At 36.5% G+C, this 19,099-nt stretch overlaps 3 protein-coding genes across 5 annotated transcripts; 1 reads left to right on the top strand and 2 right to left on the bottom strand.

The window, feature by feature from the left end:
* Positions 1–2,103: 2,103 nt before the first annotated feature.
* LOC102581816 (squamosa promoter-binding protein 1-like) lies at positions 2,104–5,154 on the top strand. The gene is made up of 2 exons (XM_006360967.2): positions 2,104–2,966; positions 4,354–5,154. Exons 1-2 carry the CDS (start codon positions 2,677–2,679, stop codon positions 4,469–4,471), a joined length of 408 nt encoding a protein of 135 aa, XP_006361029.1. The 5' UTR covers positions 2,104–2,676; the 3' UTR covers positions 4,472–5,154.
* Positions 3,338–8,589, bottom strand: LOC102582143 (mitochondrial arginine transporter BAC1-like). The gene is made up of 9 exons (XM_006360968.2): positions 8,400–8,589; positions 7,299–7,388; positions 6,536–6,637; positions 6,245–6,349; positions 6,068–6,166; positions 5,809–5,997; positions 5,577–5,675; positions 5,363–5,502; positions 3,338–3,826 (listed from the first exon to the last, which is right to left on the bottom strand). Coding segments are annotated over exons 1-9 (918 nt in total). The 5' UTR covers positions 8,493–8,589; the 3' UTR covers positions 3,338–3,825.
* Positions 8,590–12,334: 3,745 nt separating this feature from the next.
* Positions 12,335–19,099, bottom strand: LOC102581019 (uncharacterized). Of its 3 annotated transcripts, none has more exons than XM_015315094.1 (7): positions 18,755–18,837; positions 17,690–17,801; positions 15,198–15,368; positions 14,948–15,104; positions 14,709–14,809; positions 13,291–14,465; positions 12,335–13,201 (listed from the first exon to the last, which is right to left on the bottom strand). In XM_015315094.1, the coding sequence occupies exons 3-7, from the start codon at positions 15,274–15,276 to the stop codon at positions 13,172–13,174; spliced, it is 1,542 nt and encodes a 513-aa protein (XP_015170580.1). In that variant the 5' UTR covers positions 15,277–15,368; positions 17,690–17,801; positions 18,755–18,837; the 3' UTR covers positions 12,335–13,171. The 3 variants fall into 3 exon arrangements, with proteins under 3 accessions (XP_015170580.1, XP_015170579.1, XP_006361026.1); XM_015315093.1 differs by lacking the exon at positions 17,690–17,801 and adding an exon at positions 18,095–18,407 and having other exon boundaries at positions 18,755–18,836; XM_006360964.2 differs by lacking the exon at positions 17,690–17,801 and having other exon boundaries at positions 18,755–19,099.

The following is a 19,099-nucleotide window of genomic DNA, read 5'->3' as shown; positions in this document are numbered from 1 at the left end:
CTATGTGATATGATAGAGGCAGCAATATAGGACAAAAAATAAAGGGATAAATAAGACATCTTTAAGTAAACGTAAAAAAAAAAAAAAAAAACTTTCCATTCATAATTTTACACGTTTTAATTTGAAGAGAATAAAATTTGGTGTGAATTCACATTAATCAGAGATTCAAAGTGGATATCACTATTAAGGTGAAAAATTCAAAAAAGTATCATTATTACGAAGAATCAAAGAAAGTTATAATTTTTATTTTGGAGTATAACTTTTTAAAAATATTTTGAGTTATTATATTATACCCTTCATTTCTTTTATTTATCATTTTTTTTAGTCAATCCAAAAAGAATAATATGTTTGTATGTTTAATAACAATTTGACTATATCATAGACTTGCTAATTAAGTAGTTGGCTTGGGTCATGATACAATGCAAAAATCGACAAAGGATTGTGACAAAGTAGTAAATAATCCTTCATCTTTAATCAGAAATCTCGAATTCAAGTCCCTCTTGATACAAAGTCACCTTTGATGAAGAATGTTTTATTCCCAAATATAGAACTTAGAATGTTTTATCCTCAATAAGTCCTTATCACTTTACTACCATCTTTTTGTTTATTTTATTACTAAAAGAAATATTTGATTATAAAATACTTTTTTACTTTTAATAAAATAATTTTTATAATCACACATTATGTTAGATCACAAGTTTCAAAAATTTATATTTCTTAAACATTGTACCCAATCAAATACCTTCACAAGAATTAAAACGAAAAGAATATTATTTATAATGTCTTTTTCAAATATATATATATATTTATTTTTATTTTTAAAAAAAAATAATATTAAATTCACAAAACATTAATAATTGAACCATGTCCCATAAATGGAAGAAGGGACATGGCTATAGCTTTTCCCATAGGTAAAAACACAGAATCGTCCTTGCTTGAAAGTACACCAAATTAACCACAATGTCTAATGTCTACCGTAAATCCATAATAATAATAATGTAAATTAATTAAGGCAAAAATACATATTAATTAACTTTTTCCTTATTCCAATCGTAAAATCTAATAGAGACATTACTATAGATATTCTGACTAAAACAACTAGACATTACATGCCCTCAGAGAATGTTGTGCCTTTTTAAATATTCTTTTTTTTTTTGTGTCTTAATTTGATTCTAAGAATAGATTGAATCGATAGGTTCAACATAGATTTGTTATGAAATATGTCGTCATCAGTTACCGAACATCACATAATAAGTATATCAAGATTAGTATCTCAATAAAAAAAATTATACCAATTTCAACTAAAACCAACAACCAAACACAAGATAAAATGCAATTCCAATATTTCTTATATTTTACTTTTGTAAAAACAGAATTTTTTTCTTGTTGCTTGAATGTTAACTATTAAATCAAAATAGAATATTACAACTATAATATACATTTTGGAGAGAAGTACTGAAAACAACCTTAAACTTGGTGTGAATTGTTAGTTTCATCCTTAAACTATTGACAGTCTTTAAAACACCCCTCTACTTGATTAACTGAACTTAAATATATCCACGATCTGCCACATGACATAACAAGTGGTTTCAACTCTCAAACTCTTGTAGGAGCATGATACTCTTAATAAAAAACCAAGAGAAGTGTTGAATATATTCCTAAACTTATCAAGAATTTAGGAGTGTACTTCACCCATGTGGTAGGATCAGAGGTGTATTTAAATTTATTTAGTCAAGTAGAAGGATATTTTAAGGCGGTCAATAGTTCAAAAACAAAAGTATCAATTTACGCAAAGTTCAGAGGTGTTTTCAATACTTATCTCTACATTTTGGTTTCAAATTCACGAGAAGAAAAAAGGGTCGACTAAATTAGGCCATGAGAATAAGAGGATCCTTTCGAACAAAATCTTTAGTACGAGTAGCCTAATCCCGATAACCAAACGACCCCTCGTGTTTTTTCGAATCCCATTGTCTCATTGCGTCCCTAGTTTTGCAACAAATTACCTCCCTTGAGGTAAAGGTATTGAGATAACAAGGACTAAAAACACAATAGATGTATAGAAAAAAAGAAATGGTATCAAAGTCATCAATATTGTGAATGGTCACGTTCTTCTTTTACATGCAATAATGCTTAGGTCACGTTAAAGTTGAAGTCCTTTTGTATGTTGCAAGTTGAGGCCAGTAAGAGTAGCTTCATCTGTCAACATAAACATGTACGAGAAACCTATCAAATTGTAGTATCTTTAGCTCTCATCTTTAATCCAAATCCTGTTCTCCACTTCTCCACTTACTATATAGAACCAGAAAAGTATGGAGCTTTGTGGTCCTCACATATTCGTTTTTGTTTAATAATTGTGGTGTTGTACACATCTCAACTAGTTCCACAAGGTACTTGTTACTTCCCACTAGTTCCGAGTAACTCAATCTGTCCATCAAAACTTAGATAAATGAATGTGTTTTTGCCTCTACCAAAAAACTTAAACCTGAGACCTCATAGTTCTCATCTCACTTCATTGAACCACTAAGTCATACCCTTGGGTGTTTGACGTGGTCCACACATATTCTCTCCCTTCTCTTTCACCTTTATTGCTAAATTTCACATTATTAATCTACTCATATTCTTGTGCTCCTCACTCTAGTTTTCCTCAACTTGTTTCTTTTTTCCCTCTTCAAAGAGATGGAAAATAGCAAATGGGAAGGGAAGAGAAACATGGAAGAGGAGGATGACGAGGAAGATGAAAATGCTGTAGAGGATACCAAAAGGAAGAGGGTCTTGACTCGCTCCGGAAGGAAGGTATCCATGGGAGAGGGGTCAAGGCAGCCTTCCTGTCAAGTTGAGGACTGCACTGCAGATATGGTGAATGCTAAGACATACCATTGCCGCCACAAGGTCTGTGAATTTCATGCAAAGGCTCCAGCAGTACTTATTGATGGACTCCGACAGCGTTTCTGTCAGCAATGCAGCAGGTTCAGAAACTCTGATCTTTCAATATGCAATTTGAGTTAAACTTCTAAATACACTCATCAGATCACCTTAAAGATAACTAACAAGTAACCGCCCATTCTAGTTACTTGGAAAAAACGTAGTTAAATTACTCTCTGTAGGGGTAAAATGCATTTATATGCACAGTCTAGAGTGCACGCAGACAGCCATTAGGATGCAAACAAACAAGCATTTCACTTTACCAATGACCACAAAAGAACAATTTTTTTAGCTAGAGGTCTATTATATCTACATCAAAGATCATTACCTGCAACAAGAACAAAAAACAGTGGCACAACGTTGCAAGGCTGATAATTCTTCTCTCACATTAAGCACACGAAGTAGTTTCCGGGTGAAAAGCAAATTCATCAATATTTTTCTATTATGCTGCTTAAAATTATGTAATACCTTCATGAAAAGCTCAGAGTCTGGTTGGTGAGGATAAATAGCTTCCAGATTCACGTAACATGGAACCTATGTTGCCACACCCGTGTCGGATCCTCTAAAAATGCACTACTTTTGGAGGATTCGACACACAACTGTCGATATTTTTGAAGAGTCTGAGCAACATTATGGAACCAAAGCCAAATCAGAACAACTATTTTAACTGTTATTTCTTTTGTATGAATTTCGTTGTGCTCAGTGCTGCTTTAAATTTAAGGTGAAGGCAATTTAAATGAAAAATACATGGAGAACAATCTGTTAGTGGAGTCTTAAATGGGGATTCTTTGCCGTCCCCTGCTTTTTCCGGCAGGCAGGAAGCCTTGACTGCTGATTCTCCCCGAGTCCCTGCTGAGATTGATCACATCTGATACTGGTGTATTCTCAGAATCACCATCATTTCCTATAAAGACGGACAAAATATTATTACTACGGAGAAAAAAATATTTTCTCTACTTTCAAACGGGACTGTTACCCAATTTTCTATTCCAAAACGAAGATTATATTGGGGTAACCTAAAGAAGATTCCCTCTTTTCCTATAAAAGTATGTATCCTCTCAATTATGAAACTCAGTATACACAACAATGATTTTACTGATTTTCTAAGCAGCTGCTTTCCTGTTGCAAAGTCTCGACATAGGTAAAATATAAGTACTGAAAACTCACAATGGTCTGAGTATCTGACAATTGAAACATAAAAGAGAGTAAAAACAGACATTAACAAAAAGAAATTAGCACGGACAGAGAGCTTTTCTCCCTGTGCACCATTTCCCTTAGTGACTAGAAAAGAACCAATCAGAATTTACTTGAGGTGATTTTTCTTGCTCTATTTTGTTCCAAGAGTGTGACATCTTGGTTCTCTTGCCATCCTCTCAGAACTGCTTATGCGAAATTTCATTTTTTTTTACATTATAAATTTATGGTAAGCAGATTTCATCAGTTGGCGGAGTTTGATGATGCAAAAAAGAGTTGCAGGAGACGGTTGGCAGGCCACAACGAACGCCGCCGTAAAAGTGCACATGATTCTCCAGGAGAAGGGTCAAGTTGAACGGGCACCTACTAGTGGACTGATGGGAACAGAAGCTCCCTCTGAAACACATAAGAGTTTTATCACGCTCTCTCTCTTCTGTCATTTGCCATATTTCCTTTTTAACAAAAAATGTTATCTTCAGGTATGCATAAAGTAGTAATTCATTTCATTTGAAATGAAAATAGTATGAAAGAATGTGTCATTAACTTTTGTCTGTTGGTATTTCGATAGTTTGTAGACCGAAAATAAAGCTATCCTGTGTTTCACATGGATGCTGCTTGAAAACTACCCTATTGGACTTGTCATCTCACACTACAAAGTTTCTTTTTTATTTTTTTAATTACCATTACTTTCCTGACAGAGCTCGAGTCTAGTATAAAAAATGCTTTCCACCTCATGCAACAAACAACACTGAATGTGCATCGTAAACATAAACAGTGTGAAAGAAACAGGTAGAATTGACCTTCTTAAATGTAGGCATCAGTTAGTGTTCGACTGAACAGAAGCATATAGAAGTATGCAAAAACTATCTTTCATAAAATAATCATCAATATTGCAGCTAAATAGCTAATAATGATGCACAATAAAGCCTAAGAAGAACACTCATTTGAAGAGTTAAAGAGGAAAAAAAAATTAAAAAATGAGAGAACCACAAAACTGAAACTAAAGACACTCGGAGAACACTCATTTGAAGAGTTAAGAAGGAAAAAAACCAAAATGAGAGAACCACAAAGCTGAAATTAAAGATACTCAGATTATCTCATTAAGAAAGTAAAACGTGATTGTGCCAAATTAGTAGCACGATAGATGGCATATAAAAAGAAACATGCAGACCTTGCTACGAGCTTCTAAAGCTTTAAGCCAGCAGGCAAACCAGAATAAATATTGGCAGCAATCAAGATATCTTACTAGTTCAAATCACGCTTGATTCCCAACAGTTTGGCAGACAGCTCCCATGTAACAATTGCAGCTGCATTAGCAGGAAACGCTCTCACAATTGTAGGACCTAGACCCATATAGCATCCTCTAAGACCAGATCTCGCATATATCTACCATAATAAACTGAATCAGGCATTTCATCTAGTATTTCAATTTCCAAAATACAGGAGATTATGGTAACTACCGATTTTAAAATACGAAACGGATTTCTCGTATGGTTTTTCTCTGGGGTAGTTTGAATTATAGTTTTTGCTACATCCAACGGCAGAACTGCTGACCAGCACTGAAAAGAGAAGATGCACAGAATTTATTGGTGTATAAAATATCCACATGGAAAGTTTACATACAGCGTAGAACCAAGCAAGGAAAAGAAAGAGAAGTCATTAAGAATATGAATTCCAACCAAGAATACTCACTGCTATACCGCCAAGACCGCCACTCATTATTCCAACTCCAATATCAATCAATTGGCTAGAGTCAGGGGAAGCACCTTTACGTTGTAGATGCAAGTGATAACGCACATATTCATATGTACTAAAGAAGACAGCGTTTCCGAAAGATTCTCTTAGTAAGGTTGTGAAGCCTCCTCGAAATATGCCTGTGATCTGGAGAGAATCTTTGTCAGCTTAAATGCACACCAGAAGGCAAATTTTCGTCGATCAAAAAATTTCTCACCCCTTCACATTTTACAGTTTTAAGGGCACACTCAAGAGGACCACCATATCTACTGGAGATTGGTACCACAGAATCAGGACCCTGAACTTGCATCCTACACTGGCATCATAGATATAATAAGGATGATACTTCCAAGTAACTCTAAAGCAGGATGTTATGAACCCTCACATCACTTACCTTCACCAGTTCTGATGGACATAGAATGAAGCTGATAATAGCTCCTCCAAAGGCAGCTGAAGGAACTATCGCTTGAGGCTGGGGCTTACCTCCATCAGGTCCACCCTTCAAAGCAAACACAAAATGTTCATCATTGATAACAAGTAACTGAGATGTTGTCGCAAAAGCGCCGAAGTTCCAAGATACTGTTAACGGTTGTGAAAGTAGTTGCCTTTCAACACAAATTAGTCACAAACAATCTTTGAATTAAATCACAGCGCAAACTCATTGCTTGATGAACATTGAACTAACCTGCAGCAATAGTTTTGTTTGGGAGTAAATGCCAAATACAAGTGAGCTCTCAAAGGCCATGCCAATGAACGAAGATGTAGCTCCTCGATAGAGCCCCTTAACCTGCCACAGAAGTTGCAGTTCAGGTCCCTCAGAACCTTGAAAAGCAGTCCCACACAAGGAGGAAAAAGTTCCCAAAAATAAGAAAAGAAAGATAATTGCAATATAAACAACAAAAGATGACCTTTTGTGATGTGTTCAATGGAAAAGGTATAAGATGAGGCTAACAAGCAAAAGTATAAACCTCAATATCTTTGAAGAAATAGAAGCAGTGTTTTTTGTATAAGAAACAGGATTTGGCAGGCAAATCAATTTTACTTGACAATCAGTCAAGACGGCACAATTTGGCACTTATGTAGAAAGCCTCAAGGGAGCTCTGTTTCCTTAGAATATTTACTGCATACTACTTCAGTAACCAGAAAGTTAGATAAACTTTCAAGGGAATAGGCAAATACAATCATAACTCATAAGCTAAGGAAAATATTCATGAATATAAATATGTGCAAGTAAAGATATATGACATTTAGTATAGAGAAGACGAGGCTTATCGGGGATGGATTTGAAATAATGGAATCACTCAATCTTATGTTTGATTGGAATTTCAATATCCGCAAAGCAGTTGAGTCAAGTAAAGAGATTACACGTTCCACCTACTAAACAACATTTCAACAAACAGAAGGGGAAAATCTCAAAGTTGGATCTTGGAAGAAGTTGAGAGACATACTCCTTCAGTTTTTAATATTCTAGCAGCACAATGCAATCCATTCTTGTACTTTATTCCACGAGCTTCCGTATTGTGTTTCTGGAGCTTCACCTGATAAATGCATTTCACTTAACTCAATTGGTAAATCCACATGAAATCACAAGAACCTCCAACACCCGAACAAGTATACTATATATGTCATATTATTAAGATCTTCTCAAAACATAAAATTCTTCCATCTAGCATAGATGACCTTATACTCTGCTTCAGCCAATACCTTACCCTATTTCTTAGAACCTTTATTCAGAGGCAGATGCAACCTTCTAGCACCGGTTCATTTCAACCCGGTACTATTCATGAAAAGTATAAATTTATGCGTAAAACTTCACGAAGATTACAACAATTAGTAGGTTTGAACCCATAACTTTTAAAATATAATAGGTTCAACGTTAAGAAGTTGAATCCATAGAGTTTAAATTCTGGATCTGCCTGTGCCTTTGGAAAGACTTTCCAACTAACAAATTTAGGCATGTAAAGAAAGAAACTATTAAAATATAACTTTCGTTTTTTGTTAACCGTGGTGTCAAGACCAACTTGTGTGCACCTCCACTAATCCCACAAGACATTTGTCACCTCCCACTAACAATACGTACCAGGATTTGAAACTGAGACCTCATGGTTCTCAACCAATTTCATTGACCACTAAGTCACACCCTTAGGGATCATTGCTACAAATTTATACCTTCAACCAAACATAGTATAAATCTAATCCCAAACTTAATCCTGTAATATCTAACTTGAGATTATTTCATCCCACCTCCTAAACTAGTCTAAGAATTATAATCCTAGAACTATAATAACGGGATAATTTAGTTTGTGTACCAAATGAATGAACCCTTAGGTGCTTAACAATCAACCATTTTTTGATTAATAGGCTAAAAGAACTTCTCAATGAATCTAGAGTCAAAACTGTGCTGCACCTAGCCATCTATACTAAGAAAACAGCAAAACCCAGATGCAAAATTTGTTCAACTCTACCAAATATGATAAAATTCGAATTGCATAAATTCACAGGATAATGCAAATGGGTATTTCTATATAAGCTTGGAGTAGTAACCGAACCTTGACGGTATCAAAAGGGTGACCGGTAATCACAATAGCAATACCGGCCATCAGACCAGCTACATACTCCTTGTACCCCGAATTTCCATCCATCTTCTCTATTGCTCCAACTCCAGTTGAGCTGGGTTTTTGAAAGGGTTTTAGCTCAGTAAATCCAATAATTTGTTGGCTCTCAAACTAACACCGTGTTTTTAAAAAAAAATTGAAGCTATGTTTGGATTAATAAAGTAAGTTGATTTTGTAAAGATAGTGGGCCTAACTCAAAAGCTAGTTCGAGGTGTGCAAGTTCGTATAAGGAGATCAATTTTCAGAGGCGTATTCAGGAGGGGTCACCGTGTTCACATAAACTCATGCTCTCCTCCTGAAATCATATATAGTAGTGTTATATTTTTTAAAAATATATTTAAATATAGATATATGAACTCATAGTTGAAGTATCATACCGTGCGATTATGATTGGGTGCACCTCTCTAAGTGGGTTAGAAATTTGAATCTTTTATTTTCATTTCTAAAATTGGATAACGTCTCTCTAAGTGGTTTGGATAGGTAAAAATAATTTTGGACCTATAATTTTAAAATTCTAATTATTTTTAGTGATAAGAACCTAAATGTTAAACCGATCAAATTTATATCTTAGATCCACCTTTTCGTAATAGTATACCCATCATCTCAAAATTAGATATGCCTCTGACAATTTACCATCCCTTTACCGATGTGGGACTTCTTAAGAGTAAAGATATGACACTTGGACCTAACTCAACCCCAAAAGCTAGCTCATGAGGATTGAGGGCAGGTTTACCCAAGTCCATATAAAGAGCCAAATTTTCCATCCCTCTACCGATGTGGGACTTCTTAAGAGTAAAGATATGACACTTGGACCTAACTCAACCCCAAAAGCTAGCTCATGAGGATTGAGGGCAGGTTTACCCAAGTCCATATAAAGAGCCAAATTTTCCATCCCTCTACCGATGTGGGACTTCTTAACATATTTTCGACTTTTTATGAGTAATTTAAAGTGAAAACGCCTTTTTAAATTTTTTGAAAATTCTTAAATTCAACTTCGAGATGAATTTAGTTCAACGCATGAAATAAGTGAAAAAATTCTATGGTCAAATGTGTCCGATAGTTTCATAAATATGTTTTTTAACTTGACATCCAATTTTAATGTGCATAAACCCACAGTTAAATTTGTATAAAATTAAATAAATAGACGCTCGCCGTCTACGTGGCTGATGAATGACAACCAAAAGGAAGTCAAAGGTGTTTATAACTTTATATCTGAGAAAGTTGCAACATTCTTAATCCAAATTGGTTGCGTGGCTGTTGATCAAGAAGTTAAAACCTATCCCTTTTGTCATAGTAATTATACGTCCAAACAATATTACTACTATGAAGAAATTAATTTTTTAAAAAAATATTCATCAAAAGTTGAAGTGAAACTTTGATAAAAAGATTTTATCCATAAAGTGAAATTTCCCTTTACATAATCAAAAGTTGAAGTGAACTTGAGAAAAATATCTTTTAGGCTTTTAAGTGTAGAGAATAGATTCTCATACAAGATTAGCTCCTTTTTCATTCTACTTTTCATAGGGGATCAGTTGGTTCCTTTGTTCCTACAATTAACAAATGCTATATTTTTTTTGGGTAGAGATTGGCAGACTTTAAAACACAAACAAAATAGGAAATAAAGTTGAACAAATTGGATTGGTTTGCAGCTCAATAAGCAATGACAACTTCTATTACATAGAGTAACTTTTTATTGACATAAAGCAGCAACAAAGTGGGTGCTGTCAATAACACTTTTACTATGCACACTGGCAATGACGGAACCATGATTTTCACTTAAGGAAATTCAACTTATAAAAGAGTAAACCTATGCAGACGAGGGGTTTGCTTAGATGGTGAACAATCTCCTTCCCTCGAACCCAAAGATTGTGGATTCGAGTCAGTAAGGAAGCAAAAATACGGAAACTCTCACAAGAGAGGCGAAAAAAGAAAAAAAAAGGTGGGGGTGAGTCTCTCAATATTATACATACATAAAGTATAATTTTAACCTATTTTCACCAAAGGAGATTTGGATGAACCCTCTTTTGGTACCCTAGCTTGCCCACAATCACAATACAAAGAGCTCAAAAAAGTCCACTGGAATCTCAGTCATTTAGATCTTAAGATCACACCAAAAGGGGAATAGTTGAGTCTTACATTCTCATCTAACGTCTCAGGTTTTCTCCTTCCAACTGGCCGCCTGCTAGATCATTCTGCTTCTCCGGCTTGTAAAGGCTTCATCGACTGTTCTAAAAATGAACAAATGTAGACCAAAAAGTGAGATAAAAGCTCACATTTGCCATATGCAGAAATAAAGGATCGGATTAGGTATCACCAGTATCATTCCTACAGATATAGCATCTGCTGAATATATCTGTGGAAGTGCTCTATGGATTTGCTATCCATCCAAAGCAGGACGGACTCTTTGAGAGTTGTCTTAGTCTTCCAAAGTATATACACATGGCTACTGAATTCTATGAAATTGACTCTTTTCATATGATAAGGACAGTATCCCTACTCATTACCTTCTTAAGTAGCTGAGTTACTCTGTCTATCTCCGGCAACCCCTTCAAATAATGACGCCTCAGAAGTTTCCATTGCTCCAGCGAGCATATTGCAACATTAGGATCTACTGCTTCCAAGGAAATATGTCCAATCCAAGCATTTAGATGGAGATATCATTTTTCTGCAATTCCACATATTAAAACTTACAGAAACAGAGAATGAGTAACAAAACAATACCCGTGCTTCAGTATTTGCTAATTGCCATCATTCATTAAATCTTTGAATTTCACAGCGTTTGTAAAAACTTATGTTGCATAATTACAATAGATACATAAAACAGGAGGAGTATTCAGATCCACAAAGCAAAAACCAACTCAAATAAGATGAGTTAGCCAAAAGTCACTAACTAACAAGTCGTAATGCAATCTCTAGGACCTTTACTGCATTTGCTTTCAAGCTAAAAGAACATTTAGTGTTTGCTTCAATGTCATTGGCACATGGTTACGTGTCATACGATGCTCAGTAACTAGTTGTACTGCAAACTATATATTCCATTGACATGTTATACAAGCAATGGCTCAAGAGAACTCTTTCTGTTTCAGGCCAAAAGCTCCAATTAGCATGTGCTTTGTAAATCTTGGACCCGCCAAATAAAACTTAATATATCTACACCGCGATCCTCACTAATAAACATCCCATTCATTGCACTTCCTGTTCGTTCAACACATTATTAGACTCGGAATAATTCTTATGAAGCTTTAATTAACAACTCAATGCTTAATGAAATAGCTATAGGGCCAAAAAGACTCTGTCCAACTTGGTTAAAAAGACTCTGTCCAACATGGTTTAGTCACACCAGTGAATGCATCGGATATGTCCATAATATTGCACTGTTTTTGTCAGAGTAACCTCCCACAAGGTTAGCATGTCAATACTGTGGAGCAATAGTGTAGCTATGATAACCAAAGTCCACATAATCGTTTGGTATCTGTTAAAAGTTCTTTTTAATGACAACGGAGGCCTATGGGTCAACTTGTATGCACCATGATTATGCCGCCGACTAATTGACCATCACACCATTATCTAATAATTGTCTGAACAAGCAGCTGCAGAAACCTGAACCTATGTGCCCCTAGTGAGGAACTGCAACTGTTATAAATGCAAGAATCCCCCATGCAACTACGTAAACATTAACAGCATGCCGCAAATAAAGGATGATCCTCCCACAGCGACAAGGTAGATGCCTCTTAGCTGGGGTGATCTATAGTTATCTGTAAACCTCCATGACTCTGGTGCAAAGACACGATCTCAAAAGCATGCTTGCCTGCTATCCAATTCTCTGTCACGAACTGCAGTTACTAGTTCATTTCATATATAACTAGAACTAGCCAATATCTAACCGCTAACACTAAGTTGATTGGACTTTGGAGCAACATCTTAAAAGAACAAATTCCTTTCAAAGCCGGGATGAAAGACGATAAGTACTTCCTGTAATCCTGTTGAAAAAGAACTGAACAACTTCGCTAAGTTACTAAACTTTATATTTGCTTTTCTTCAAAAGCACAATCTTCTCCCACTCATATTCCTTTATCTACTAAAATATTTTAGTTCCCTAACTTTGAAAGGTGACAACGGCATGGACCAGGCTCTAGTCATGCCGCCTGTTGCGAGCTAATGAGACTTCAATCCCAAAGCCTTTAAAGTATTCTTTTGATAGGTGCCTCTATTTTTATGGGGAATTCACTGCTAATAGATCTCGCTAGTGTCCCCCTCCTTCTCCTGCAACCTTCTGACTCATGGAAGTATACAATGACAATGTCAGGGCGTGAGAGCCAGATCATGAGCCTACCTACAGAACATCAAATTAAAGCTTCATGGATAATTAGTGGCCTCCTCCATGACCTTTTGCATCTAAAAGCCTCAATGAATGCCAGAGAATAAGCACTAATCTAGTAGTTGACTCTAGCGAAGATGATGACATTAGCAAATTATATTTCCTTACCAAGATTGAATCAAACTATTACTAAGTAAACATAGATGCTTCCAAAATTCTTTCGACCCATGAAGGCAGCAAAAAAAGGTCTTATCTAAGAAGAAAAAATCCATATACAAAATTAACATTTTGCTTCTAGCCCTTTAGTAGAAACATTAGTCCACAATGACATGTTTAATTAATTCCTGACTAGTGGCAGCATGTAAAGCAATACTTTTGATGATTCATCTCAAGATTTACCATATTTCTCCAGATACCCCTGCAATCACAAATTAACCAATTGTTAAGTTCAGGGAAGAAAGAGCCTCAACCACAGTCAGCAAGTACTGTTTCAGAGTGTTGACTCACCTCAATCAGCTTAGATACTTTTGTCTTAGATACAGAGAGATATTGATTGATGGATTCAGTCGTATCAGGAACTTGATCGGGTGTCAAAGAGTTAATGATCTTATCTACTGCTTTCTTAACAATCATCTTGTATGCATCCCTCATCAAAAGACCTTCATGCCAAGTTGGCTTAAGCAATTCTTTAACTAATTCCACAAGAGCAGCACGGAAATGCTTCATAACTCCTGACTCATAGTTCACAGATCCATCTCTCCTAAAGTCAGTATCAATTTCACAGCTGGGTCCGAGCTTCTCTAATTTTGATTGATTCCTCTTTTGGCCTCTGGGATTAACTGATCTTGAGTGCTTTTCTTCTTTTGAAGAGGTATTCATGTTCTCTTGATGGGCTATAGCTCTATCAGCTGTTTTTCTTTCATTAGCAGACAAATCTTTCTCGGCGGTGATGGTTTGCTCAATGCTGTCACAAATCGGATCATAAAGACTTTCTGGAGGGGGAATAATTTGACTAAGAAAGGTTGATGGACGAAAAGGCGCAGAAGTCTCCCAGTCATTAAAATTCACCTTGGTCTTATAACCACACGAGTGTTCCGTGTCCCCTGATAAATCAGTCCAAGAAAAAGATTCAGTTCCACAACCAGGAAGTGCTGAAGACTTGTTATGCAGAGACATTGACCTAGTTATACAGTCTCGGCTACGGTCTAAAAGCTTCTGATCACCAACAGGGTCTAGGTTTGAAGAGGAAGAAGTGAGATAAGAACGCCACTTATCCACAGAGCGATTCAAGAATGGCAAATGATGATAATCGGGCATATGGTGGGTCCTCTTATAACTTGTGCCATCCAAAGCTGAGGCATAAGAGGGAACTTCGGTGTTCAGATACTTGTAAGATGGCAGTACTGAGCTACTTGGATGCATTCCATTACAATAGCTATCTTTATTAAGAGAATTATCTTCGAGTAATGGTGGTGAAGAGCTGCCATAACCAGCCAAGTATGATTTATATCCAAAAGTTTCTCTTCCACTGTCCCTAAACGGCATGCTTGACCAATCCTCATCTTTATGCATATGCAAATCATTTTCACTGTTCAACCTTTGATATCCTCCACATTGAACTTCAGATGATGCAAAATCAGAGAAACAATACGATGCTGGTCTCTCGGTGGTATATTTTGAACCTATAACACAGAAGTTACTTTATCAGGAATACTAAAGTTAAGGTTAACCAATTCCAAAAAAATAGTTTGATATTACCTTCACCATTTATGACTTTGTTTTTCATCTTTGCAGTATCTAAAACACCATCCTTATTACGGCTAATTACATAATCCCTTACGTGAAGGAACCTACATGAGCTCCTCAACATTACCAGTTTCAAAAAAATAATAGCAACCTACATGAGCTCCTGTTGATAAACCAACCTCTAGAATAAAATTCACATCTATCTGCTGGTCTTTTGTTTCCACCTCTAGAATCAGCAGGAGGGGTCAAACTTCTGGCCCAAGTCTCCTCAGCATCCAACCTGGAAAAACCAGACCTTCAAGAGTTCTACTTGAAATATAACCAAAACAAACTTCCAACAAGGAGATGTTCAAAAGCAGCATAAGATCCTACTTCCTAGTATGATTAGAAAGTTGAAAGAGAACCAGTATAATGAAACCTTGATGATGTTTGTTGTAAATCCTGTAACACTTCATGATGACCTCCTTCAGTGAATTCAGCACTTACTTTTTGACCAAACGGCTGGTTTTCATGGGTTGTTTCCCCACTATCACATTTAAGAGCTTGGAGATCAGCAAGTACAACGGTTCTTTTTCCTGCAAGAGCCCCATCAGGATCCCCGTGAATCTCTACAAGTCTTATAACAGGAGATTAGAATGTTCCCCATTTAATTTAACAAGAATTCTCACCATCCAAACTTGAATAATTCTTTCCTCTTCTTTCATCAGAATTAGATATCCTGCAACTGTCATTACCCTCTTCAATCATAGGGGTATCAGGATTTGCTACAGGTTTTGGAGTTGAAGATCCTGATCTTAAATGATCTTTAAGACCCAAAGGCTCCAGAATGCGGGTTCCATCTACAAGGAAGAAAGATCAGAGTAAGTCACAGACCAATACAACATCTTTGTGGTGGATACCCTGACGATTGTTTATCCAACAACTCGGTGTCTCTGTCTAAGCATGAAACGATTATCTATTCCTAACAGATCTACTAAGGTACATGAAACCTTATTGCTAAATATTTAGGCCAGCACATATGGTGGAATACACCTCAAGGAGATTCTATACTTCATAATTCCAAATTTTCCATATTTAGGGGATGGCAATGGGGCAGTGGGAGTTGGTTTGAGGAAGAGAAGCCTTCCTCCGATAAAGATATGGCACCTGGGAGTGGGCCTAACTCAACCCCAAAGCTAGCTTATGAGGGGAGTATTGCCAAGTTCATATAAGCAGAACACCAGTCCATTCTCCTAACCAATGTTGGACTCAACCCACTCTAACACCCCCTTTCCCGCCCAGGCCAAATTGGAGCATGGACTAGGAGTCCAGACAGGGATGGATCAGGCTTTGATACCACATAAAGATATGATGCTTGGGCCTAACTCAACCCAAAAGCTAGCTCATGAGGGGAAGATCTAAGTTGCTTCGATTCATCACTTTCGGTGCCGCACCCATGTCGACACGACGTTGGTGTGGGTGTGGGATCCGTATCCGATTTGGTCAACCCTTTTTGGATACTTTGACCAAATTCAAGGGAGAAAATTTGGACAAATTTAATGATTTTTGTTATCAAAACAAAACCTAAGGTGAAATTGAAGAAAACGAAATATCTTATATATATAAATTTCTACTGCCACTCCCTTTCCTTTTATCTCCTTCCAAGATTCTCCTTTTGATCATTATTATTTCTTTTAGTTCTCCACATACTATCTCATAATTTAGGTTTTATAACTCTATTTTTAGCCGAGTACCCGCACCCGTATCCACACTTGGATTTGTATCACCGAATCTTAAAATTTAGGTCATAGAGGATCCAACCTCAAGATCCGCACCTGAGTCCAAGCAACTTGGGAGGATTGCCTAAGTCCATATAAGAAGACTGTCGGTCCAATCCCCAATCAATGTGGGTCTCTAACACCTTCCTTATTCCACCAAGTTATGTTAGATTTCTTCTCATTTTTTATCTAGAAGGATAATTTTCCAAAATCCTCAAATCAAAGCAGTCATGATTAAAGTCACCAGCCATGATGAGTTCTCCGGCAATAAGAAGGAAGGTTGGTTGTGCTTATAATAACTACTTTGGTCTTTGAGCCATCTTTCCCTTTTAAGAAATAGTTCTATTTTTTCAAAAGGAATTTTAAGGAATCATTCTATTAGCCATCCAAGAGTGCGGCTTAATGATCAATCAAGTGGGTTGAGAACCATAAGGTTTGGGGTTCAAACTGAGGGTGATTTATTTCCATCATTCCAAGCCTTGGAGAACAAAGTTACCAGGTACCTATGCTGGTGGGAGATAGTAGTAACTATGGAATTAGTCGAGGTGTGCACAAGTTGGTCGAACACCATGATTAAAAAAAGGAATAGTTCTATTAATGTGACTGAAAATTCCCAATGTACAAGTGCTATGCAAAAAGTAGAGAACCTACGCACGTTGTTCTCTACAACTAGAACACAGTCATCTATGCTTAACTAAGACATTATGGTGTAGATGATGTTCTCTAGAAACTTTAAAACAATCATTCATCTGTAGGAATATACTCTGCCTTTTTAAAATCTTCTTTCTTTCAAAATGGTCTACGTAACAACCAAGAGAGCTACAAACCCATCTTCTTCTCCTCACTCTCCATCTCAAATCCCAATTGACATCATATCTCTAGTAGTAGTGGCATCATTCACATGAGCTACGATCCACATTTTTTATTTGTAATGGTATTTATTTTTCACTAAATTACATGTTGACTTTTTTATTCATCTACACCTTTCATCACAAGAGTTCGCGCTTTAACTATTCTTCTTGCTTAAAGCCCTACAGACACTTCAATTTGTTTATGCTTCACTTTGACATCACTGATCCAAACAAGTGAAGCATGGCCGCATGCAGTACTTCACACTAGCGCTCTAAAGTCCATTGATGCTCACCAGTTTCAACTAGCACAACCACCATCTCCAAAGTCATAACAGATCATATAGTAATCAACCTCAGAAAGTGAAGATGTGAGTATTTGACCACCAAGAATATTCTGTGGATGGTAACAGCCACTCTACATTCATGATGGACCGTCAAGAAGTAACAATTAAATATTGAATATTGAAAAAATTGATTTCAAAAGAAATTTCATAAGAGAAGAAAGATGAGGCAAAGAAGGAATTGATCGAGGTGTGTCGAGAAGTTCAATACCTTCTTGATCGAGAAAATGTCGCTGCTTGCACTTATGCCACGTCCATTTCTAGGGGTATACAAAGTCTTATATAGCAAGGTGAACAACGAATACGTGACAAGAAAACCTACTCTGATAAATAGACACATACATAAAGAAAGTAATCAGCAAGAGTAACTCACACAAGTTCACTCACTACAAGCATGTTATTTTTAAGCTTCTTAGCTCCATTTATATAAGTTTCTTATGTTTCATTATTCTTCCATTGCTTTATCATATCTTTTTTAGGACATTACCAACTTGAGCATGGAAGTCAAACCCAAATAGGTGAGGATTCACTCATTTTTTTCTGTTTCTGAGTGGTTACTCCGCAAGGATGCAATATGCATACACAACAGATGCAAAAGCAGGACATCAACACCTACACATGCAGTTTGCAAGAACAATCATCCTGCGACATGCTACAACTTTCACTCGTTTCGAGTTCAGGTCCCATCTTCCCAATCATCCCATTTCACAGGCGGCAAGCGTTCCATCTCAATCATAAAAAGAGTAATAGGTTTTATTTGTAGGTTTCTCTACTTCAGGCTCTTCCGAGGGCCTTTTTTTTAGGTGAGGTTCTATAGTTTGATGGTTACGTTAATGTTCTCCTCTCCCCTTCACTGGTAGCTAGGAAAGATCATGCCCAGTCACCAACAAATTCCATTGATTCCATTCAACAAAAGGGAAGTTGTCCTTCTATTAATCAGAAACAAAAACATGATTACAATAGGTACTGAATGTACTAATTGTCCCATAACATTGCATAATCCATACCATTAACCAGGCTTCATAAAAAGCAGGGATTAATTAATACTCCTACAATTATCCAAGAGCAACAGGGGTCTAACTACTAAATCGGAATCAACAGTTTTTATCATTAAATTGTACACTATTAAGTATTAACACACTGACATATTTGACGAATGCAGCGAAACAATGAAAATGTAGACAATAGTCCAATACTCATAGCAAGATAGTGAATACGAAAAAGATATAGCAACAATAATGAGTAACAACATAAATTTATCTCGAAAGAAACGAACCTTTTTTATGATTTCCATCATCGAGTGGAGCTGATCCTTCGCTATTTTCTTCTTCAACCTCAACTTTTTCGTACTGTTCGTCCTCGTTAACTGAGAATTTGTGTATCGGGACTGAGTTATTGGTTAGTGAATCAGCCGCCGTAACCATGATGGTATTGGTGTCGGAGGGCCGTTGAATCTGGTAGCGACGGGGCGGAGTTGGTGGCGGATGACGGCGGCCCTAATCATAAACTGTTTATTCTAATGGAAAGAAATAGGGATTTCATCAGACATATTTTTGTTTGGATTTTTGTATGAACATAGAAAATTTTAAGGGGTCGTTTGGTTGCTCAGTATTTTAATGCA

The sequence above is a fragment of the Solanum tuberosum genome, unplaced genomic scaffold (genome assembly GCF_000226075.1).
Source record: "Solanum tuberosum cultivar DM 1-3 516 R44 unplaced genomic scaffold, SolTub_3.0 scf00338, whole genome shotgun sequence".
Classification (NCBI taxonomy): domain Eukaryota; kingdom Viridiplantae; phylum Streptophyta; class Magnoliopsida; order Solanales; family Solanaceae; genus Solanum; species Solanum tuberosum.
The sequence above is the reverse complement of the archived record's forward strand: the minus strand, read 5'-3'. Positions and strand labels throughout refer to the sequence as shown.

Coding starts and splice junctions, on each gene's coding strand:
- LOC102581816 (XM_006360967.2), top strand. CDS start 2,677: ATGGAAAATAGCAAATGGGAAGGGAAGAGAAACATGGAAGAGGAGGAT. Junction 2,967..4,353: donor TTCTGTCAGCAATGCAGCAG/GTTCAGAAACTC, acceptor TATGGTAAGCAG/ATTTCATCAGTTGGCGGAGT.
- LOC102582143 (XM_006360968.2), bottom strand. CDS start 8,492: ATGGATGGAAATTCGGGGTACAAGGAGTATGTAGCTGGTCTGATGGCC. Junction 7,389..8,399: donor ACCCTTTTGATACCGTCAAG/GTTCGGTTACTA, acceptor TGCATTTATCAG/GTGAAGCTCCAGAAACACAA. Junction 6,167..6,244: donor GTCCATCAGAACTGGTGAAG/GTAAGTGATGTG, acceptor CTATGATGCCAG/TGTAGGATGCAAGTTCAGGG.
- LOC102581019 (XM_006360964.2), bottom strand. CDS start 18,902: ATGGTTACGGCGGCTGATTCACTAACCAATAACTCAGTCCCGATACAC. Junction 15,369..18,754: donor TGATGGAAATCATAAAAAAG/GTTCGTTTCTTT, acceptor TCTTCCTTGTAG/ATGGAACCCGCATTCTGGAG. Junction 14,466..14,708: donor ATGTGAATTTTATTCTAGAG/GTTGGTTTATCA, acceptor TCTGTGTTATAG/GTTCAAAATATACCACCGAG.